Source organism: Lepidochelys kempii, chromosome 4 (assembly GCF_965140265.1).
Source record: "Lepidochelys kempii isolate rLepKem1 chromosome 4, rLepKem1.hap2, whole genome shotgun sequence".
NCBI lineage: Eukaryota > Metazoa > Chordata > Testudines > Cheloniidae > Lepidochelys > Lepidochelys kempii.
The window spans coordinates 86697965-86723123 of NC_133259.1; the positions used below are offsets into that span (position 1 = coordinate 86697965).

General features: G+C 41.9%; 1 protein-coding gene across 6 annotated transcripts in view; it reads left to right on the forward strand.

Annotated features, from left to right (window-relative positions):
• The window catches only part of SGCZ (sarcoglycan zeta), an 838252-nt gene that overhangs the window by 694334 nt on the left and 118759 nt on the right, over nucleotides 1-25159 (forward strand). For all 6 annotated transcript variants that reach the window (XR_012158659.1, XM_073341950.1, XM_073341949.1 and 3 more), the window contains one exon: nucleotides 10228-10315. Coding sequence is in view for 5 of the 6 variants with exons in the window: in XM_073341950.1 (XP_073198051.1) it covers nucleotides 10228-10315 (88 nt within the window). In the remaining variant the exon portion in view is untranslated. The remainder of the gene's footprint in view (nucleotides 1-10227; nucleotides 10316-25159) is intronic.

Below are 25159 nucleotides of genomic sequence, written 5' to 3' on the forward strand. Positions count from 1 at the left end.
CTCCACTCTCACTCCCTCTCCCTGCCGCCAATCAGCTGTTTGCCGGCATGAGGAAGCGGAGAAGAGGCAGGGGCGGGACCTTGGGGAAGGGGATGGAATCGGGACATACACCCTCCAGCCCCCTGCTGTGAGCCGCTTAGGGCAGGGAGCTGGGAGCGACCCCAGCCCACACCCCCAGCCCTCTACCCTGACTCCTGCACCCCCCCCACGAGCCCAGCCCATACCCCCAGCCCTCTGCCCTGACTCCTGCACCCTCCCACATCCCCACCCCCACCCTGAGCACCAAACGAGAGCTCCTGCACCCTCCCCCACCCCACATACCCACCTGCAACCCTCGCACCGAAAGGGAGCTGCCCCAGGTAAGCGCTCTGCACCCCAACCTCCTGCCCCAACCCTGAGCCCCCTCCCTCATTCTAGCTCCTGGACAGACCCTGCACCCTAACCCCCAGCCTGCTCCTGCACCCTAAATCCCTCCCAGACCCAGCCCTGTTCTCAATGCACCCCCACCCTCAGCTCGGTGCAGAAAGAGAGGAAGAGAATGGGCTAGAACCAGGGAGAAGGTAGGTACCCACTCTATGTGGGAAGGGGTGTGTGTGGGGGATCCTGTTTACCCCGTCCCCAGCCCTGCTGCCCTTCCAGTTTACCCCTGGCCCCTCCCTTGCTCCAAGGACCAACCCTAGCTCCTGCCCCACTATGCTTTTGCCCCCAGCCCCTGCCTTGCTCCAGTCATCAGGGGCTAATTCTCCCCCCATGCCCCACTATGCTTGTCTTGCCCCTGGCCCCTGCCTCGCTCCAGCTGGTGACCAATCCTTCCCCCCCACCACCGCCACCACCATGCCCCGCTGTGCTCTTGCCCCTGGCCTCTTCATTCCCGGGTGCGGGCGGGGGGGCACAAATACGTTTGGCGCCATGCCAAAAAAAGTTAATTCGGCCCTAGCACTGTGCCCTTTAAATTGTTCTTGGAGTCTTGTTGCCAGAGCCCTAGGGTAGTGGCAGCCAGGCTCCGGTGGCAAGTTAAAGGGCTGGGGTGGTAGCGGTGGCCCCGAGCCCTTTAAATTGCCCCCTTTAAATCACCCCCGAACCCCAAGGCTCCCAGTTGCCTCTGCAGCTGGGAGTGCAGGGGGTGATTTAAGAGGCCCAGGGCTCCCAGCTGCTGCTCCCACAGCCCTAGCCCCAGGCCCTTTAAATCCTGATTTAAAGTGCCTGGGGATTTAAAGGCCCCACCTCTTCTAGTTGAGGCCCCACCCTCTCATAAGGACTCTGGAGTACCGGTAAGTCCTTTAAGTTACTTTCACCCCTGCTTCCAGGGCTGGCCAGCTGTGTTAGCAGATGTAAGAGGATGACAACGTCACAGACTTCTCCTTGTTCCTCCCTCTCTGTTCAGATACTTTGTCCCCCAGGTTGTGCTAGCAAGGAGTGGGTGGTGATGGCAGGGACTGTATTTGTGAGGAGAAGGACATGCCTTCCCACCTGTTTCCCTGCATATTCTCAGGTGAACTCAATGCCAAGAAATAATGTTAGTGTAATGAAGAAGATTGCTCCTTTCCCAACATCTAAGTGGGAATCAAACAGGAAAAACTTTTTTACACTACATGTATATATTCTAATGAATATTCTATGAAGCTTAAATATTTGACCTCACTACCCCTTGCATTCATAGCTTAAGGGGGAGAAAGCAGAAGAAATCACATTATAAAGCAGTATACTTCCCTTTGTGTGTGTGTGTGTGAGCAATTTCTAAATCCTTCATCCCTGTTTTTGGAAAAGTATGAGGTAAAGTCGCCATCACTTTCAAGGTGTATATCAGAAAAGGAATAGTGACAGGGTATCTTAGCTTTCACTTGCAAAAACTCTCTTTCTGGCAGGCAGAATCTAAGGCTTTTTAAGACCATTTTGTATGCGCAATTATTAATTTACAAATGTACTTATCTGTATTTTTGTGAATCAGCATCCTAGATAATGAAAGTGTGAATCACATATAAGAATAGTATAATGGGTTTAGTGTGCGGGTTGTGGGTGATGTTGGTGTCCTGTTCTATAAAGGAGGGCCTTTCTGGCCTTAAACAATATGGTCGTTAAGAAGAAAAACCATGTGTGTGTGTTTCAAATTAATTCTGACTTTCAAATGTATTTTCCTTATTTAAAACACTTATCCAAATGTGAATGGATGTGTTTAGTTTTGTGTTCTGTTCTATGTGTTAAGTTCATTGTGACATATTGGTTTAACTTTCTGTTTACAGAAAACGTTTTGTGATCATATTTTGGTGCTAACCGCTAGCCCATGCTTTCTCTTTGATAGTCAAATATTCCAAAGATTATCCGTGCAAAAGACTAAGGTTAATTTTCATTCCTAAAACTGCTTCTCATCTCACAACTGTTTTACGCTGGAGTAATTTCAGTACTTGTACAGTCTCCTAGACACCACATATGCCTCTGAGTTGGTTACTGTTATAGAAACTAATTCCTCTGATTCTCTGTCTTTGGAGCCAATAGCTAAGAAAAAAAATAATCACTGTGAAATTCTGGTCTCCTGACATCAATGGGAGTTTTGCCATTGACTTCAATCAGGTCAGGATTTCATCCTATAAGTGTATATAGAAGACATGCATGAATTAACACAGATTTAAGTCCTCCTCTTCCCCTTTCTCTTCTATGTGGAAGACAAGTTCTTGGAGTTGACACAGAGATGTGAGGGAGGAGGTAGAAACTAAGGACAGGTTTGTTCCACCTACCTTTCCATAGAATCGTAGAAGATTTTGGTTGGTAGAGACCTTAGGAGGTCATCTAGTCCAATCCCCTGCTCAAAGTAGGACCAACCCCAACTAAATCATCCCAGCCAGGGCTTTGTCAAGCTAAACCTTAAAAACCTCTAAGGATAGAGATTCTACCACCTCCCTAGGTAACGCATTACAGTGCTTCACCATCCTCCTAATGAAATAGTGTTTCCTAATATCCAGGCTAGATCTCCCCCACTGCAACTTGAGACCATTGCCTCTTGTTCTGTCATCTGCCACCACTGAGAACAGCCAAGCTCCGTCCTTTTTGGAACCCTCCTTCAGGTAGTTGAAGGCTGGTATCAAATCCCCCCTCACTCTTCTCTTCTGCAGACTAAATAATCCCAGTTCCCTCAGCCTCTCCTCATAAGTCATGTGCCCCAGCCCCCTAATAATTTTTGTTACCCTCCGCTGTACTCTCTCCAATTTTTCTACATCCTTTTTATATTTGGGGGTGGGGCCAAAACTGGACACAATTCTCCAGATGTGGCCTCAGAAGTTCTGAATAGAGTTCTGCCACTTAGCTAGTTGGTCCTCAGCGTGTAGCAGTGCATGGGATTCTTCCATGCTAAGTGCAGGACTCTGCACTTGTCCTCATTGAACCTCATCAGATTTCTTTCGGCCCAATCCTCCAATTTGTCTAGATCATTCTGGACCCTATCCCTATCCTCCAGCATATCTACCTCTCCCCTCAGCTTAGTGTCATCTGCAAACTTGCTGAAGGTGCAATCCATCCCATTCTCTAGATCATTAATGAAACTGTTGAACAAAACCACCCGCAGCACAGACCCCTGGGGTACTCCGCTTGACAATCGCTGCCAGCTAGACATCGAGCCATTGATCACCACCCATTGAGCCCAAAAATCTAGCCAGCTTTCTATTCATCTTATTGTCCATTCATCCAATCCTTAGTTTTTTTAACTTGCTGGCAAGAATATTATGGGAAACCATATCAAAATCTTTGCTAAAGTCAAGATATACCACATCCACCTTTCCCCATATCCACAGAGTCAGTTATCTCATCCTAGAAGGCAATCAGATTGGTCAGGCATGACTTGCCCTTGTTGAATCCATGTTGAGTATTCCTGATCACCTTCCTCTCCTCCAAGTGCTTCAAAATGGATTCCTTGAGGACCTACTCCATGATTTTCCCAGGGACTGAGGTGAGGCTGATTGGTCTGTAGTTCCCCAGATTCTTCTTCTTTCCTTTTTTAAAGATGAGCACAATATTTGCCTTTTTCCAATCGTCCAGGACCTCCCCCGATCACCATGAGTTTTCAAAGATAATGGCCAATGGCTCTGCAATCACATTAGCCAACTCCTTTAGCACTCTCGGATACAGCACATCCGGCCCCATGGACTTGTGCTCATCCAGCTTTTCTGGATAGTCCCAAACCACTTCTTTCTTCACAGAGGGCTGGTCATCTCCTCCCCATACTGTGCTGCCCTGTGCAGCAGTCTGGAAGCTGACATTGTCTGTGAAGACCGAGGCAAAAAAAGCATTGAGAATTTCAGCTTTTTCCACATCATCTGTCACTAGGTTGCCTCCCCCATTCAGCAAGGGTCTCACACTTTCCCTGATCATCTTCTTGTAGCTAACATACCTGTAGAAACCCTTCTTGTTACCCTTCACATACCTTGCTAGCTGCAACTACAATTGTGCTTTGGCCTTCCTGATTACACCCTGGCATGCTCGAGCAATATTTTAATACTCCTCCCTAATCATCTGTCCAAGTTTCCACTTCTTGTAAACTTCCTTTTTTCATTTAAGCTCCCTGAAGATTTCTCTGTTAAGCCACGCTGGTCGCCTGCCATATTTGCTATTCTTTCTGCAAATCTGGATGGTTTGTTCCTACGCCCTCAATAAGGCTTCCTTAAAATACAGCCAGCTCTCCTGGATGCCTTTCCCCCCTCATATTAGCTTCCCAGGGAATCCTGCTTATCAGTTCCCTGAGAGAGTCAAAGTTTGCTTTTCTGAAGTCTAAGGTCTGTATTCTGCTGCTCTCCTTTCTTCCTTTTGTCAGGATCCTGAACATGACCATATCGTGGTCACTTCTGCCTAGGTTACCATCCACTTCTACTTCACCTACCAATTCTTCCCTGTTTGTGAGCAGCAGATCAAGAGGAGGAGGGCCTCTAATTGGTTCTTCCAGCACTTGCACCAGGAAGTTGTCCCCAGTACTCTCAAAAAACTTCTTGGATTGTCTGTGCACTGCTGAATTGCTCTCCCAGCAGATGTCAGGGTGATCTTAGTCTCCCATGAGAACCAGGGCCTGTGATCTGGAAACTTCTGTTAGTTGTCTGAAGAAAGCCTTGTCTACCTCATCCTCCAGGTCTAGTGGTTTATAACAGATGCCCACCATGACATCATCCTTGTTGCTCTCGCCTCTCAACTTAACCCAAAGACTCTCAACAGGCTTTTATCCAGTTTCATACTGGAGCTCTGAGCAATCGTACTGCTCTCTTACATACAGTGCAACTCCTCCACCTTTTCTCTCCTGCCAGTCCTTCCTGAATAGTTTATACCCATCCATGACAGTACTTCAGTCATGTGAGTTACTCCACCAAGTCTCTGTTACTCCAATCACATCTTAGTTCCTTGACTGTGCCAGGACTTCCAATTCTTCCAATGCTTGTTTCCCAGGCTTATTGTGTTCATGTACAGGCACTTAAGATAGCTAGCCGATTGCCCTGCTTTCTCAGTATGAATCAGGAGGCCGCCCCTGTTACACCCTCCTCATTGTGTTTCTTCCTGGTATCCCACATCCCCACTTACCTCTGGACTTAGGTCACCATCCCACGGTGAACCTTGTTTAAAGCCCTCCTCACTAGGTTAGCAAGCCTGCCTGTGAAGATGCTCTTTCCTCTCTTCCTTAGGTGGATCTCATCTCTTCCTAGCAATCCTTCTTCCTGGAACAACATCCCATGGTCAAAGAATCCAAAGCTCTCTCTCCGACACCACCTGCATAACCACTTATTTACTTCCACAATTCAATGGTCCCTACCTGGGCCTTTTCCTTCAACAGGGAGGATGGACGAGAAGATGACTTGCTCCTCAAACTCCTTTATCCTTCTTCCCAGAGTCATGTAGTCTGCAGTGACACACTCAAGGTCATTCTGAGTAGTATCATCGGTGTCCACGTGGAGAAGTAGGAAGGGGGTAGCAGTCCGAGGGCTTGATCAGTCTCAGCAGACGCTCCATCATATCCTGAATTCTAGCTCCAGGCAAGCAGCACACTTCTCATGTCTCCTGGTCTGGATGGCAGAAGGATGACTCCATCCCCCTTAGGAGGGAGTCCCCGACCACCACCACCCATCTCCTCCTTTTGGGAGTTCTGGTTGTGGAACCCCCATTCATAGGACAATGCATCCCATGCGTTCCGGTCAACGGGTTCTCCTTCTGATCCCTTTCCTAAGATAACTCTTCCAAACCATTCTCCACCAGTACCTGTGCAGAGAGCATGAAAATGATTTCTTACCTCTATCTGCATTGGGGGTACATGGGTTCTCCTCTTTCTTCTTCTGGAGGTCACATGCTGCGAATTTTGTTCCCTGTTCTGCACTGCCCTCTCTGATTCTTCAGCATGCTATACCTGCAGTTCCAAATGCTGACTTCTATCCAGAAAGTCTTCATTTTCTCTGATGCAATGCAGGGTTGATACTTGGGTCTCTAGTCCTTTAACCTTCTCTTCCAATATGAAGACCAGCTTGCACTTCGTACAGATGAAGTCGTTTCTATCCTTTGGGAGAAAGACAAACATGGCACATCCTGTGCAGGTCACAACAGCTGATCGCTCACGATCTGTATCTTCCATCTAAAAGCCTCTTCAGATGGTGTATTTACTGCTCACAGAAGCCTGAAAGGCAAAAACACTCTGGGAGAACTCCCCCAGGCAAACTCACTTGGTTCGTAACTGGCTGCTTTTTTATAAGGCTGCTGGCTTGAAACAGTTGGCCCGGCTCAAAGCCTTCCCTCCAATAAACCACGCAAGGCCCACCTGGAACAAAGCACTCCCAATTCACACTTTTCAAACAAACAACCACACAGCCAAACAGTTACACTTAAGTTACACTACCCTAGGTTTTCATTTACAATCAGATCACTAGTTCAACAAACCTGAGGAGCATGTGATAATGAAGTTAGTTATTCTCCTAAGTCAGAAAAGAAAACAAAAACCCTTTGGATGAGAATGCAAAGACCACTGAGATCGCTACTCAATTTCAGTAAACTGCTGAATCTAGTTTAAACTAGATTCTAAACTGAAGATTTAATTCAACAGGCAAAGGTAGACATGATAATAGCCTCTCTTGATAAGGATATCATTGTTCTGGGTGAGAAGGATGTCTTTCAAAAAATTGACTAGCCAGCAGAGTAAAGGGCTCTTTAAAGATACATTTTGAAGCTTCAGCTGTGTATTATAACCTCTTTTGCCAGAAAGGCAGTTGCCTGTGCTAATGATCTTCAAAGGTCCATAGGGGACATGAAAATCAAATCAGTGCTGAGAAAAATATCCATAGCAGCTGCTTTTGTTGCTGATGCATCCCTTGGCATGATCATATTCTCTGCTCAAATGGTTGCTCTGAACACAATGTCTCAGATAGTTATGGCTCCTCACCTGGAAAGAAAATAGACAAGCCAAGCAAGCTCTTTGGCAGGGAATTACATAAGATTGTTGTCGGGTCCAGTGAAAGACAAAACACACTTACTATTTTGGAAACTAGGTCAAAATAATTTCAGACCTTTCTACAGGCAGAGTACGATTTTACAATTAACAATCACTGGCAATGCAATCCAGAAGAGCTTTTTATTATAAAGGAATGCCCTGAACCAGAAGAAAAAGCCGAGGGGGTATGCAAGATTGAAGTACAGCTCCAATTCATCATTCAAGTAAAATAAGTCCAACTGTGACTTTCTTAGTCATTTCCCCATCTTCTCAACAATGATGAAGAGTTAGTGGGGAGGAGATGATCCCTCTTTCTAGAAAAGAGTGACCATAGGCAACTGTGTTTTTAATTTATTTTCTTAATTTTCTTTTTTAGTTAGAATAACGAAAGAACTGATAATCAGGCTCCTAATGACTTACAATCATTTAAATTCACAAACTAAATATGCAGTTCAGTCAGCTCACCCTCCATGCCAAAGCAGCAGCTCATAATCAAATGCTAACCACCCTATACCTCAATCTGTATCTCAGTACTTCTTCAAAAGTTGGATGAGACAAATGGATCCTGCAGTATGCCCTGGAAGTTGCAAATTCAGGCTGTATTGTACCAGGGGTTGAATGAGAATAGAGAATGTCCTGCCTACTCTCTCTCATATCAACTCTATTATATCAAGAAAGGATCTAGCATCCATGGCTCAGCTGATTGTAACTGTGATAGTGTTTCACAGGGAAAGAGGTGGTCTCTTAGGTAGGCTCATCCCAGGTAATTTAAAGCGTATTAGGTCAAAACCTGATCTTGCCATATGCACAATCAAAGTTTTAGACCAAATATGTTCATATAAGTTCAGATAAATTACAGGACTGGATGGCTTATGGAATTGGTTATTTGATACAAAAAATGTACTTTAGTCACAGTTCTGGGTTAGGTAGTTAATAGAGCTCTGCAGAGTATGGAAGTTCTGGGTCATGAAGGATTTTGAAATTTGGCTTCGTTCAGAATCTGAACAAAAACTGAATTTCTGAATTTTTTTTTAATTTTGTAGTATAAAGTTTAAAAAAAATAAATTTTGAAACAAAAAATCAAAATGTTTCATTCCAAAAAATGTTAAAATAGGATGTTTCAACATCATTGCAACTTCCCCCTAGTTTTCTTCTGAAATAAAATCTGGTATAACTGACCCAATTTAATGAAGTTTCTGTTTCAATGGAACCAAATATTCCAACAAAATATGGTTTTGTCAGTTTCTCCAACCAGCTCTACTTGTTTGTGTATCATCTCATGGCTATTCAATGTAACAGATAAATACAGTAATAATCTCAGGTCATTGTCTACATCACTGTCAATCTTGTTAGTAAGCACTGTGTCGACCTTAGCGGTCTGCATTAAAAGTTCCCTAGTGCACTTTAATGTAATACTGTTTGAAATCACAAACCAATACCTTAAAAATTGAATTTTTAGCCAACATGCAAGTATTCTTATCTAAATCAAATCAATCCAGACCATACCTCTGAACTTTAGAGTTGCTATTCAAATGGATTCCATAAGCTCACTGATTTTGAGTAGGATTATGGCATTTGTTTTCAATTTTCCGTTATAAATCTAATTTTTAAAATATGCATGATGGGCTTCTTGTAGCAATATTATTTGTGCCATATCTGCATGTGGTGTCCTTGATCCGTTTATTTGTGCCAAATGTTGTGGATTTAAAATAGCATACAGTACACCCTTGTGCCAAACGTTGTGGATTTAAAATAGCATATAGTACACCCTAGCATACAGTACACACTTTTCCCTTAATTATAATGAACTTTTAGCTATGATGAACACAGATCCTGGATCCCAACTACAGTACTATACTGTTATAAAAAAAAAAAAAGTGTACGGGGGAGGATGTTGCATATAGGTGCACAATTTTTACCCAGCCTGCCATGGGGTTGCCAGCTGAACTGGCATCCTGGACCCACTCTGCTGGCAGGAGCTGACAGGCCTCATTGTAATTGTTGTTTTTGCTGTAACGTACCCCTGGCTATAATGAACAAATGGCTTGGATCCTGATAGGTTTGTTATAGCGAGAGTGTATTGTATGTCTATTTTAAATATATTTCCCTCCCCTGTTGTATGAAAAACCCATGTAAGCAATTGGACAAACTAAGTAGTGGAACTGATCCTGCACAAGGTCATGTCAAATGAACAAAGCAAAGAAGCTATAAAAAAAAATCCCCTCTGATCTCAGGCACTATCTGTAATAAGTGTAGGGAAAATAATTCATTGTGATTGTTAAGTTGGTGTTATCCTCTGTAACCTTTCAACACTTCTGTTTTGATCAGTCTGGAAATAGGAATAACAGTTATTCCTCCAAATTCTGAAAATCATTAACGTTTGTAAAGTAAGATTGTTATAATGTTTGTTGACGACACTAAGGGTGTTGTATGAAGAATACATGGATTTTGTGTCATGGTAAAGGTTAAGATAAAATGCAACAATTTTATTCTTTTTAGTTTATAAATTGTATCATCCAAATGTGGTCTTCAGAGAATAAAACAATTTCTAGAGCATAATTTCATGTCTGATCTCCAAAAATAGAGGCTGTGCAGTAAGATTTTCATCCTTGTTCTTTGTATATATTGGATATGTAAAATATTTACATGAATATTTACATGAAAATAAGAATACAATATTTTGGCAAGACCCTATCATCATAAGCATGGGGTTATTTTTACAGTTCTAACTGAATTCTACTTCTATATTTTTTTTTCTCTCATTTGCTTGTCTTATACATGTTTACCAGGATAGCCCAATGGTCTTACAGTCTGACAGGAACGTAACAGTGAACGCAAGAAATCACATGGGACAGTTAACTGGACAACTGACTGTAGGTGAGTGTTCTTCTTTAAAGAAGATTATTTGTATTATTTAAGTCTCATTAATAACCTTTTTATTCAGTGATGTAAAATATTTTTTGCAAAAACTCTGATAATCATACTGAAGAATAACATTGGGCCTGATGCAACACTCATTGGAAAGTAGAGCTAGTAGGGGGAAAAAAAAGAGAGAAAATGGATTTTTCATACATCAAAATCATTTATTTTTTCATTTGTTTTTTTTTGTCACAAAAAACAAATATTTCAGCAGACAGTTTTGCATAAAATGAAATTTTTCTGGCTTCTTTCAATTTTTTCATGGAAAGTAATTATCCATTTTCTAACAGAAAGACTTCCATCTCTTCAATGAGCATTGAATAGGTCCCCCAGCCCAGATCCTGAATTCAGTCCTCCACAGATTCTGAATCTGAGTAACAGAATATAAACAGTGTAAACCTATTTGAAATTCTTACCGAGATAACACGATATTGTCTGTGTTGTCAGGACATCACTGTACTGTAATCAGGGTAATATGGAATATATTTCCAGTCATTAATGAAAATGAATTTGATATATCTTTATTTTACAATTGAGGGACAAAATATAAGAGCTAAAAATTCCAAATGAAATTAAAATTCAAAGTGGCCTAAAGTTACTAACTTCCAAATGTAACTAATGGGGTACATTTTATTTTGATTTCCTTTTATGTTATCCTGCTTTTATTAAGTCTACTATTTTCTAATATTTACTATTATAAGTATGATTTATTATACATTAAAGAATTACTAATAATATATTACTAATAAGGCTGTATATTTTAGTGGCGAACACAGGACTGAAGGCATTCATGGCCTTCCTGGTGGTAATTATGAAAAAGGTCAATCTGCGGTAACCTTTAAAATAATTAAATGTCCTAGATAGAGGATATATTAGAAGGGAAGTAAATGGATACTGGCTGGGAAACCAAAAGTGTGTTGGTTTTCCTTTAACAATAGTTCTGACTTTTTTGATATTGTTGCCTTAAAAACTCTTGATCTTGTCTATCACAAATCTTGCTATGGGGAGGGTAGAAGAAAAACACAAACCTCTACACCCTGTTAGTAATTGCTATATAGTGTTAGTGGTGTTAACAGTTTTAATAGATGGTTCTACTATACAGGATGCTGTAGTAAAAAGTTTTTCATGAAAGTAGTATTTCTGTCTAGGGTTTATATCATTGATGTTATCATAAAATATTGCTGTCATCTTTTCTATGTAGTAAAACTTTTGGATAAAAGAATCTTGTGTTCCCTGGGGAAAGGATATTAAAAAGGGATTTTTTTTAAAATAAAGAACTCTTCTGTCTCATGTTATGAAACCTAAGATGTATTCAACCTGGAGAATCAACATACTATATATTCTACAGGAAAAGGATATGTCCAAATGAATGTTGTCATATTCTTTGTAAATTCAAGAAGAAATAACACAAAATACTGACAGGTTTCAGAGTAACAGCCGTGTTAGTCTGTATTCGCAAAAAGAAAAGGAGGACTTGTGGCACCTTAGAGACTAACCAATTTATTAGAGCATAAGCTTTCGTGAGCTACAGCTCACTTCCTCAGATGCATATCGTGGAAACTGCAGCAGGCTTTATATATACACAGAGAATATGAAACAATACCTATTCCCACCCCACTGTCCTGCTGGTAATAGCTTATCTAAAGTGATTTCCAGCACAAATCCAGGTTTTCTCACCCTCCACCCCCCCACACAAATTCACTCTCCTGCTGGTGATAGCCCATCCAAAGTGACAACTCTTTACACAATGTGCATGACAATCAAGCTGGGCTATTTCCTGCATAAATCCAGGTTCTCACATCCCCCCCACCCCCATACACACACAAACTCACTCTCCTGCTGGTAATAGCTCATCCAAACTGACCACTCTTCAAGTTAAAATCCAAGTTAAACCAGAACATCTGGGGGGGGGGGGGGTAGGAAAAAACAAGAGGAAACAGGCTACCTTGCATAATGACTTAGCCACTCCAAGTCTCTATTTAAGCCTAAATTAATAGTATCCAATTTGCAAATGAATTCCAATTCAGCAGTTTCTCGCTGGAGTCTGGATTTGAAGTTTTTTTGTTTTAAGATAGCGACCTTCATGTCTGTGATCGCGTGACCAGAGAGATTGAAGTGTTCTCCGACTGGTTTATGAATGTTATAATTCTTGACATCTGATTTGTGTCCATTTATTCTTTTACGTAGAGACTGTCCAGTTTGACCAATGTACATGGCAGAGGGGCATTGCTGGCACATGATGGCATATATCACATTGGTGGATGTGCAGGTGAACGAGCCTCTGATAGTGTGGCTGATGTTATTAGGCCCTGTGATGGTGTCCCCTGAATAGATATGTGGGCACAGTTGGCAACGGGCTTTGTTGCAAGGATAAGTTCCTGGGTTAGTGGTTCTGTTGTGTGGTATGTGGTTGTTGGTGAGTATTTGCTTCAGGTTGCGGGGCTGTCCGTAGGCAAGGACTGGCCTGTCTCCCAAGATTTGTGAGAGTGTTGGGTCATCCTTTAGGATAGGTTGTAGATCCTTAATAATGCGTTGGAGGGGTTTTAGTTGGGGGCTGAAGGTGACGGCTAGTGGCGTTCTGTTATTTTCTTTGTTAGGCCTGTCCTGTAGTAGGTAACTTCTGGGAACTCTTCTGGCTCTATCAATCTGTTTCTTTACTTCTGCAGGTGGGTATTGTAGTTGTAAGAAAGCTTGACAGAGATCTTGTAGGTGTTTGTCTCTGTCTGAGGGGTTGGAGCAAATGCGGTTGTATCGCAGAGCTTGGCTGTAGACGATGGATCGTGTGGTGTGGTCAGGGTGAAAGCTGGAGGCATGCAGGTAGGAATAGCGGTCAGTAGGTTTCCGGTATAGGGTGGTGTTTATGTGACCATTGTTTATTAGCACTGTAGTGTCCAGGAAGTGGATCTCTTGTGTGGACTGGACCAGGCTGAGGTTGGTGGTGGGATGGAAATTGTTGAAATCATGGTGGAATTCCTCAAGGGCTTCTTTTCCATGGGTCCAGATGATGAAGATGTCATCAATATAGCGCAAGTAGAGTAGGGGCTTTAGGGGACGAGAGCTGAGGAAGCGTTGTTCTAAATCAGCCATAAAAATGTTGGCATACTGTGGGGCCATGCGGGTACCCATAGCAGTGCCGCTGATCTGAAGGTATACATTGTCCCCAAATGTGAAGTAGTTATGGGTAAGGACAAAGTCACAAAGTTCAGCCACCAGGTTTGCCGTGACATTATCGGGGATAGTGTTCTTGACGGCTTGTAGTCCATCTTTGTGTGGAATGTTGGTGTAGAGGGCTTCTACATCCATAGTGGCCAGGATGGTGTTATCAGGAAGATCACCGATGGATTGTAGTTTCCTCAGGAAGTCAGTGGTGTCTCGAAGGTAGCTGGGAGTGCTGGTAGCGTAGGGCCTGAGGAGGGAGTCTACATAGCCAGACAATCCTGCTGTCAGGGTGCCAATGCCTGAGATGATGGGGCGCCCAGGATTTCCAGGTTTATGGATCTTGGGTAGTAGATAGAATATCCCAGGTCGGGGTTCCAGGGGTGTGTCTGTGCGGATTTGATCTTGTGCTTTTTCAGGAAGTTTCTTGAGCAAATGCTGTAGTTGCTTTTGGTAACTCTCAGTGGGATCAGAGGGTAATGGCTTGTAGAAACTCGTGTTGGAGAGCTGCCGAGCAGCCTCTTGTTCATATTCCGACCTATTCATGACGACAACAGCACCTCCTTTGTCAGCCTTTTTGATTATGATGTCAGAGTTGTTTCTGAGGCTGTGGATGGCATTGCGTTCCGCATGGCTGAGGTTATGGGGCAAGTGATGCTGCTTTTCCACAATTTCAGCCCGTGCACGTCGGCGGAAGCACTGAGAGTTACCAAAAGCAACTACAGCATTTGCTCTGCGATACAACCGCATTTGCTCCAACCCCTCAGACAGAGACAAACACCTACAAGATCTCTGTCAAGCTTTCTTACAACTACAATACCCACCTGCAGAAGTAAAGAAACAGATTGATAGAGCCAGAAGAGTTCCCAGAAGTTACCTACTACAGGACAGGCCTAACAAAGAAAATAACAGAACGCCACTAGCCGTCACCTTCAGCCCCCAACTAAAACCCCTCCAACGCATTATTAAGGATCTACAACCTAACCTAAAGGATGACCCAACACTCTCACAAATCTTGGGAGACAGGCCAGTCCTTGCCTACAGACAGCCCCGCAACCTGAAGCAAATACTCACCAACAACCACATACCACACAACAGAACCACTAACCCAGGAACTTATCCTTGCAACAAAGCCCGTTGCCAACTGTGCCCACATATCTATTCAGGGGACACCATCACAGGGCCTAATAACATCAGCCACACTATCAGAGGCTCGTTCACCTGCACATCCACCAATGTGATATATGCCATCATGTGCCAGCAATGCCCCTCTGCCATGTACATTGGTCAAACTGGACAGTCTCTACGTAAAAGAATAAATGGACACAAATCAGATGTCAAGAATTATAACATTCATAAACCAGTCGGAGAACACTTCAATCTCTCTGGTCACGCGATCACAGACATGAAGGTCGCTATCTTAAAACAAAAAAACTTCAAATCCAGACTCCAGCGAGAAACTGCTGAATTGGAATTCATTTGCAAATTGGATACTATTAATTTAGGCTTAAATAGAGACTTGGAGTGGCTAAGTCATTATGCAAGGTAGCCTGTTTCCTCTTGTTTTTTCCTACCCCCCCCCCCCCCCCCCAGATGTTCTGGTTTAACTTGGATTTTAACTTGAAGAGTGGTCAGTTTGGATGAGCTATTACCAGCAGGAGAGTGAGTTTGTGTGTGTATGGGGGTGGGGGGGATGTGAGAACCTGGATTTATGCAGGAAATAGCCCAGCTTGATTGTCATGCACATTGTGTAAAGAGTTGTCACTTTGGATGGGCTATCACCAGCAGGAGAGTGAATTTGTGTGGGGGGGTGGAGGGTGAGAAAACCTGGATTTGTGCTGGAAATCACTTTAGATAAGCTATTACCAGCAGGACAGTGGGGTGGGAATAGGTATTGTTTCATATTCTCTGTGTATATATAAAGCCTGCTGCAGTTTCCATGATATGCATCTGAGGAAGTGAGCTGTAGCTCACGAAAGCTTATGCTCTAATAAATTGGTTAGTCTCTAAGGTGCCACAAGTCCTCCTTTTCTTTTTACAAAATACTGAGTAATCTTAAACTACTCAGAATGTTGTATTAATAACTTTACAGAAGTTTTTACTAGAGGTTGGGAATTTTTCAACAACATATTTTTTGTTGGAACATGCCATTTGGTTAAAATCAGAACTTTTTGCAGAAACGTTATGTTTCCACAAAACATTTATCAAGAACTTTTCTCCAGTTCAGGATGTAACTTAGAGGGGGAAAAAGAGACCAAACAAATAGTTTTCGGGTTAGGGGTGTCATCTTCTATGTGGAAGAACCAGGTTCAAGGCCCTGATTTGCTTGACTCAGAGTAGAGGTATGAACCTAGTACTCCCACATGAGTGAGCCCTAACCAGCAAGCTATTGAGTCAGTCTTTATGTCTCTCAGGGTCTCCTTTTGGAGTTGTTCACTTTTTTCAACTAATTATATACTCATTGCAACTCTCTCTCTCTCTCTCTCTCCTTTTTTTTTAATGGAAAATTTTGAAAGCTCTAATTTTTTTATTTCAATACAGGACAAAAACAAGTTTTGAAACCTCAACATTTTTCATTACGCTGAATTCTTGTTTTCTGGCCAGCCTTAGCTTCTACAAATTTGTATTGCTCAGCTTTATTGCTTATGAATAAGGCTACAATTTAATCATGGGTATTTTTAGTAAAAGTCATGGACAAGGCACGGGCAATAAATAAATTCACAGCCCATGATCTGTCCGTGACTTATACTATAAATACCCCTGACTAAATCTTAATGGGGGGATGGTACTGGGGGTGCAGTGCTCTGGGGGGCTGCTGTTGGGGGTATGGAGCCAGTGGCACTGGCTGCTGGGGGCTGCCAGGCAGTGGCTGCTCTGGCTGCCCTGGGGACCACTGATGAGACAATCTTCGGGGCCAGCCACACTGGCCGCTGCTCAGGCAGTCCCCAGGGTCAGCTGCCCAGGGTCACCCGAGCAGCGGCCAGTGCGGCTGGCAGCAGGGCTGCCCAAGTAGCTGGCTGCAGAGCCGCTTCAGCAGCAGCCAGTGTGGCTGTTACCAAAGCCACCTGAGCTGCTGGCCCTGGAACCAGCTGCTTTGGCAACCCTGGGGTCAGCCACACTGGGCACTGCAGAAGTCCCAGAGGTCCTGGAAAGTCACCATATCTATGACTTCTGTGACAGATGCGGAGTCCTACTTATGAAAGCAAAATGCTGCCTCTTCTCCACTTCATTGAAAGCAAAGCATACATTACCTTTCAATTAGGAGTTTTGCATTCCTAAGAAAACTGTTAAGCTAACATTTCAGAGGTGCCGAATTGCAGTCATGTCAGTTTTTCTCCATCCAAAAACATCCATATGTAAGGCCTAACAATTTTTAAAATTAGGGAGGAGCATTTTAATCCTTTTTTGTTAGATGAAAGATACTATAAAATATCTGCATTTAATAACTATAATCCTGACTTGGCAATTTATCACATGTAATGCAGTCTATTAGATTATATTTACATTAAATAAATCAGTGTTTTAGGGGTAGTTACACCCTACTTCAATTATAAGGCTTTCTGTTATAAAACTCTGGTAACAGACTTCTGCGTCTTCTTGGAGTCCTCATCTTAACTGCATCATTTTTACAACATCTTTTACAAAACTTCATCATATTTGTCTACCAAAGGTATTTCTAATAGTTTATCACATTGTTTCCACTCTTTTTCCATAGTAGATATTAATATTATTTTAGTTCTTGCAAGAAAAGAGGTTAAACATCTCTTGGGATGAAAAGCAGCCATTAGTAAATTATCTCTTCTTTGGGCAAATCTACATACTCTTTAATATTTGAACTAGCTATTTGGTATGCAAGTTTGTGATTTTTTTAAAAAAATCCACAAATTTACTTTTAAATAGCACAAAATAATAATAATTAAAATAATCTACCAGTGATTGCCCATTGTATTATACAACAAATCCACAAGTAACAGAGAAAAAATTGAAGTGTGGGGTTGTGAGTAAGGAGAAAGTTAGAGTAGTAATGAGGAATGTTTTCATTTATTAGCTTTACTTCAGAATAACAGAACTTCCCCATACTGCAAAGATATGGGCATGTAATGGAAAAGGTTTAATGTGTAGTTAGATAAGAAACTTGGATATTCTACTGTTCATGAGCACCAACAGAAAAACGAATATGAGATGTGCTCTGTGCTGAGTTTGAGCCATGGCCTTGACTCTCTCAAACCTACAGCCTTCCACAGAACTTTAAAGCAATCAGTGTTTAATGGGATTTGGAATTTGTGCCTTGAAGAAGGGCTTTAATACTTTGCTTTTCTCACAGTGATATTTTTTCATTTTATAAATGATACCTGCTGTTCTCAGTATGCTCCAAGAATAGGTACTAACCTGGACTACTCAGGCATGGCATAGAAAAGTTTTTGGTAAAAACAAGTCAACCTCTCATTAAAAGGTGAGAATTAAAGAATCTGACCTTATAAACATGAATGCTTAAAAGGAAAACCTCCTAACATTATGAAAGCCCAATGGTTCTATCTAGTGTTAGGCCATTAACTATCATATGTTGTTTCTGAACAAGGGGAGGACTGAAATCTGGTTTAGGTACCTTATGTATTGTGATTACTATTTCTGAAGTTTGTTCTCAAGGGAGATGCTCCAGCTTCTAATCAGTCAGAAGACCTCTCTTCCTGCAGAATGTCTATGTTTTGTCTGATGGCTGAGAAAAAATATCTTTTTCAGGAGAGAGGGTTAAGAGATGGTGGGTGGGGAGGAGGGAACTTTTTTTTGGACAGATATTCATATTCATTAATCAGTAGTTCCTGTAAAAGTCTGGTTTCATTTTCCTTTAATTCCATAATTATAAAATCATGAGTGGAGTGGAGAAAGTGAATAAGGAAAAGTCATTTACTTTTTCCCATAATATAAGAACTAGGGACCCCCAAATGAAATTAATGGGTAGCAGGTTTAAAACAAATAAAAGGAAGTTCTTCTTCACTCAGCACACAGTCAACCTGTGGAACTCCTTGCCTGAGGAGGTTGTGAAGGCTAGGACTATAACAGGGTTTAAAAGAGAACTGGATAAATTCATGGAGGTTAAGTCCATTAATGGCTATTAGCCAGGGTGGGTAAGGATGGTGTCCCTAGCCTCTGTTCGTCAGAGGGTAGAGATGGATGGCAGGAGAGAGATCACTAGATCATTACCTGTTAGGTTCACTTCCTCTGGGCACCTGGCATTGGCCACTGTTGGCAGACAGGATACTGGGCTGGATGGACCTTTGGTCTGACCCAGTATGGCCCTTCTTATGTTCTTATGATCAAGCAATGTTGCTGCTATTACACACATTCTTCATGGTCTGCTAATTCATATATTCAAGAATCCTGAGATAGTTTTACAGTTAGTTGCTTTGTAAATTCTAGCTTTGATGACTTTTTGCCTTCACATGGAGTTAAGATTGTTGTTTCAGGCCTGTAGAAACTACACTTGTTGTGTGGGAGTATCATTCACAGAAACCCACCATCTGTGCTGATTATTATAAATGACCATGGGAAATTTGTGTGCAAAAGTAACCAGACTTGCTAGCAGATACAGATGAGAAGAAATTAAACTGATATCTGTTTTAGCCACTTGGTACTTGCCAGTGTCTGTTGCTTCGAGAAGATGCATTATTAAAACATTCTACTTCAGCCGATATTGTTAAAAGGTGGGGTTTCTGTGACACTCATTTACATCTGCCGCAGTGAAGCTAGTACTCTGATGGGTAATACCATGTCTTGTCAAGTCAATACAACGTTGCAAAAGTGTGTGTGCATGACCTGATCTGCTTAGACACATTGTATTTGAGTTTAATATTATAAATAGTTAAAAAGCCTGAAAGAAAACATGTTGTTTTAGTCATTAATGTGAACACCTGGGAACTGTTTAATTGGTCTACAGCTGGTGCAGATTAAATCAAGAGAGTGGAATGTTCCTAACTATAAGTGTCATTTACATTTTGTCCTGTTTATCTTTTTCTTTCTATTTTTTTGATGAAGCAAATCAGGAGTGAGTAGCCTAATATTTTTTAGAAATCTTCAGTACTAACACCTTGTATTGCTGTTAATACAAGTTGTGGAGATTCTTTTATTTATGAACATCGGCCCACAGGATTCAGAGAAATGAATAGTGACCTAAAATGGAAAATGAATTTAATTGTTAATTCATCCTAAAAGTGGAACAAATAGAAAAGAAATAGGGAAGAAAGGAGAGCAACAGAATACAGAACCTGGACTTCAGAAAAGCAGACTTTGACTCCCTCAGGGAACTGATGGGCAGGATCCCCTGGGAGAATAAAATGAGGGGGAAAGGAGTCCAGGAGAGCTGGCTGTATTTTAAAGAATCCTTATTGAAGTTACAGGGACAAACCATCCCGATTTGTAGCAAGAATAGTAAATATGAAAGGCGACCAGCTTGGCTTAACAGTGAAATCCTTACTGATCTTAAACACAAAAAAGAAGCTTACAAGAAGTGGAAGATTGGACAAATGACCAGGGAAGAGTGCAAAGATATTGCTCGGGCATGCAGGAGTGAAATCAGGAAGGCCAAATCACAACTGGAGTTGCAGCTAGCAAGAGATGTTAAGAGTAACAAGAAGGGTTTCTTCAGGTATGTTAGCAACAAAAAGAAAGTCAAGGAAAGTGTGGGCCCCTTACTGAATGAGGGAGGCAACCTAGTGACAGAGGATGTGGAAAAAGCTAATGTACTCAATGCTTTTTTTGCCTCTGTCTTCACGAACAAGATCAGCTCCCAGACTACTGGACTGGGCAGCACAGTATGGGGAGGAGGTGACCAGCCCTCTGTGAAGAAAGAAGTGGTTTGGGACTATCCAGAAAAGCTGGACGAGCACAAGTCCATGGGGCCGGATGCGCTGCATCCGAGAGTGCTAAAGGAGTTGGTGGATGTGATTGCAGAGCCATTGGCTATTATCTTTGAAAACTCATGGTGATCGGGGGAAGTCCCAGATGGATGGAAAAAGGCTAATGTAGTGCCCATCTTTAAAAAAGGGAAGTAGGAGGATCCTGGGAACTACAGGCCAGTCAGCCTCATCTCAGTCCCTGGAAAAATCATGGAGCAGGTCCTCAAGGATTCAATTCTGAAGCACTTAGAGGAGAGGAAAGTGATCAGGAACAGTCAGCATGGATTCACCAAGGGCAAGTCATGCCTGACTAATCTAATTGCCTTCTATGATGAGATAACTGGCTCTGTGGATGAGGGGAAAGCGGTGGACGTGTTGTTCCTTGACTTTAGCAAAGCTTTTGACACGGTCTCCCACAGTATTCTTGCCAGCAAGTTAAAGAAGTATGGGATGGATGAATGGACTACAAGGTGGATAGAAAGCTGGCTAGATTGTTGGGCTCAACGGGTACTGATCAATGGCTCCCTGTCTAGTTGGCAGCCAGTATCAAGTGGAGTGCCCCAAGGGTTGGTCCTTGGGCCGATTTTGTTCAATATCTTCCTTAATGATCTGGAGGATGGTGTGGATTGCACCCTCAGCAAGTTTGCAGATGACACTAAAGTGGGAGGAGAGGTAGATAAGCTGGAGGGTAGGGATAGGATACAGAGGGACCTAGACAAATTAGAGGATTGGGCCAAAAGAAATCTGATGAGGTTCAACAAGGACAAGTGCAGAGTCCTGCACTTAGGACGAAAGAATCCCACGCACAGCTACAGACTAGGGACCGAATGGCTCGGCAGCAGTTCTGCAGAAAAGGACTTAGGGGTTACAGTGGACGAAAAGCTGGATATGAGTCAACAGTGTGCCATTGTTGCCAAGAAGGCCAATGGCATTTTGGAATGTATAAGTAGGGGCATAGGGGCATTGCCAGCAGATGGAGGGACGTGATCATTCCCCTCTATTTGACATTGGTGAGACCTCATCTGGAGTACTGTGTCCAGTTTTGGGCCCCACACTGCAAGAAGGATGTGAAAAAATTGGAAAATGTCCAGCAGAGGGCAACAAAAATGATTAGGGGACTGGAACACATGACTTATGAGGAGAGGCTGAGGGAACTGGGGATGTTTAGTCTATGGAAGAGAAGAATGAGGGGGGATTTGATAGCTGCTTTCAACTACCTGAAAGGGGGTTCCAAAGAGGATGGATCTAGACTGTTCTCAGTGGTAGCAGATGACCGAACGAGGAGTAATGGTCTCAAGTTGGAGAGGGGAAGGTTTAGATTGGGTATTAGGAAAAACTTTTTCACTAGGAGGGTGGTGAAACACTGGAATGTGTTACGTAGGGAGGTGGTGGAATCTCCTTCCCTTGAAGTTTTTAAGGTCAGGCTTGACAAAGCCCTGACTGGGATGATTTAGTTGGCAATTGGTCCTGCTTTGAGCAGGGGGATGGACTAGATGTCCCTTCCAACCCTGATAGTCTATGATTCTATGAATGTTGGTTTGTGAACATTACAAAATCTGAAATGCTCCTGTAAGAGTGTAAGAGGAATACAGGTGTATACAATGTTGTTGAAAATCTCAGGAACAAGACTTCTCACGGTTGATTCTTTACGACCTTACACTTTCTATTTACACATGTACAAAAAGATGTAAAATGCTACCAAATCAGAACAGTAGCATTTAACACCCACTTTACACAAATATAAATGACTACACAAGGGGCCACAGTGTGGATAATCTGGACCCAGATCTTGACGTCCAAATTGCTGCACTGGTCAAACTTTAAGAGAATACACTCTCTTCATCTGAGATATTTGGAAAAGTGTCCATACTAGACTAGGAGGGTCTGAGGAGCAGGGCTAAATTCAGCCAGAGCTATCTGGAGCAGAGCTCCATTAACTATTTTCAAACCTGCAGAAGCCCCGGTGAGCCCCACTGGGGCTATAGCCCCAAGCCCCACAGTGCCCAGTGGGTCTCTGGGAAATATTCAATGAGAATTTAAGCTCTTCTGAAGATCTTCAAATGGAAGATTAATCTAGCTACCATTTTCTGTTTTAAAGAAAAGAAAAAGTATGGTATGATCATTCAGGGAGATGGAAGACCCTGAATAAAACTGTTAATAAATGAGGTACTCCATTCCATGAGAGACTCAGGATGATGAAGTATATTCAGTAGAGGTGGGTTATAAAGTACATCATGAAGACATTTTGGAGCACATCCCAATCTACAAGGGGTGAAGGGGGAAAGTATAAACAATGGTGACAGGTAGTATTGGAGAATTCAATTGTATATGTTTAAATATAAAGTCATGGCTCTGAGTCGTTATAATAACAACAATGCCATGTCTGTCATCAATGCACAGTGCTAGTTGTCTTGACGCTGAAAAATTACAAGGGGTGGAAGTCACAGGAACAGCAGCTCTCTGTGTTGTTATCACTATGGATTGTGCTGAATGGCCAGGCAAATGGTAGAATCTGAAGAAGCATGTGTTGTGTTTGTGAATGTTACTGAAATTGTATTTGTTTTTAATAATAAAAATATTGGACAGATCATAAGGAGCTTTCATTTTGTGTGATGAAATCCTAATTTTAGTTGAAGGGTCTCTTTAGGAACATCACAATAATGCAAAGATAACTTTAATGTCAGTGACTGAGCAGCATAGGCAAGTAGGACAGGTGCAGAATAACAATTGGATAAGGGGGGAAATTGTACCTCCAGAAATAATAAATTTTTCATCATGTAGTCATTACATGGGTAATGTTGAAAGATGTATTTTGTTTCAGCCAATTTTTTTTTTAAAATGAGTGCCTGATTAGGATCTTAACTTCATATGTAGGCGCCTATATCAGTGGCTTAATTTGTAAAAACACTGAGCACTTCATTGTTCCTATTGATCTCAGTGAGAACAGCTGAATGCTCTTTGCTTTTCAGCCCCTTATTTAGGTATCTAAATTGTTTTTGGAGCCTAACCTTTAGGCACCCATTTTTGAAAATCTTGGACCTAGATCCTATTTCTGAACCCTGTTCTGGCTTTATTTAAAACAAGCAAGCAACCTTTTGGTCTAAAATTTTTCATTTTACACTGCAGAACAGAAATTAGAACTTTCAAATTAAATTTTTTTAAACAGCTTAGATTTCAAAATTCCAGGTTCACAGAAGGAAAAAAAACTTTTTCCAACTAAAACGTCTAACTAAAAATTGTTCAACCTTGTTAGAAGAGTTGGAAACTCAGAAATGTTTTATATTTATGCCTTTAAACTTCGCTAGCACTTAGCATTGACATGTAGTGCATAAGTTAATTTTTGAAATCATAAGACACAAAACCAAAAGTTCCAAAGGCAAAAATCTTCATTAATTCTCAGTTAGAATTAAGAATTTATACATGAAAATTTTCAAGAAATTATCATTCAACGTGCCCACACAACCTTAACTGTACCCTTTTCTTGCAAATCTTGTGTAAATGGAACACCCATTAATGTCTTCAGACTATCTCTATTAGTTTGCCATGTGTTCCTACCTACCCTACATAAATACACAAAGACTGTGGCTTTGTCTGCACAGGAATTCAGTATTCAACAAGACAGCATGTGATTTGGCAGAGTGCTCGCTACTCTACATTAACTCACCATGAGGATGCTCTTTTTAAGTACTAAAAGTGCCCTTTGTTTAGTATACTTTAAAGCGTATTAATCTAAAGTGCCCAATGATGCTTTTACTGAGCAGTAAGAGCGCCCACCTTGTTGGAATTCCCTCTGAGACCTCTTTCCACTCAGATTCCCAAGAGTGCAGTTTGACTCCAGCTTTCGACAGTCAACTATCTTTATTTGCAAAAAGAAAAGGAGTACTTGTGGCAGCTTAGAGACTAACCAATTTATTTGAGCATAAGCTTTCATGAGCTACAGCTCACTTCATCGAACGCATAAAGTGGAAAATGCAGTGAGGATGTTTTATACACACAGACCATGAAAAAATGCGTGTTTATCATTTCAAAAGGTTTTCTTCCCCCCCTCCTCTCCTGCTGGTAATAGCTTATCTAAAGTGATCACTTTCCTTACAATGTGTATGATAATCAAGGTGGTCCATTTCCAGCACAAAGCCAAGGTTTAACAAGAACGTCTGAGGAACAGTGGTGTGGGGGAGGGGTAGGAAAAAACAAGGAGAAATAGGTTACCTTGCATAATGACTTAGCCACTCCCAGTCTCTATTCAAGCCTAAGTTAATTGTATCCAATTTGCAAATGAATTCCAATTCAGCAGTCTCTCGCTGGAGTCTGGTTTTGAAGTTTTTCTGTTTTCAAAACCAGACTCCAAGGGGGGGTGGGAAACCTTTTGAAGTGATAAACACCCATTTTTTCATGGTTTGTGTGTATAAAACATCCTCACTGCATTTTCCACTTTATGCATCCGATGAAGTGAGCTGTAGCTCACGAAAGCTTATGCTCAAATAAATTGGTTAGTCTCTAAGGTGCCACAAGTCCTCCTTTTCTTTTTGCGAATACAGACGAACACGGCTGCTACTCTGAAACCTGTCTTTATTTGACATACATCAATGCTAAGGTGATCAAACTAAAACACAGAGGGGATGGATGCAGGGTACATCACAGCTCCAAAATTACTCCGAAATTCTCTCCCTTAATATATATAAAACACATTTCATTGCATTTACTATACATTGCATCACACATTTGTTCGATTGGCTTGGTTACTTTGCAGGCA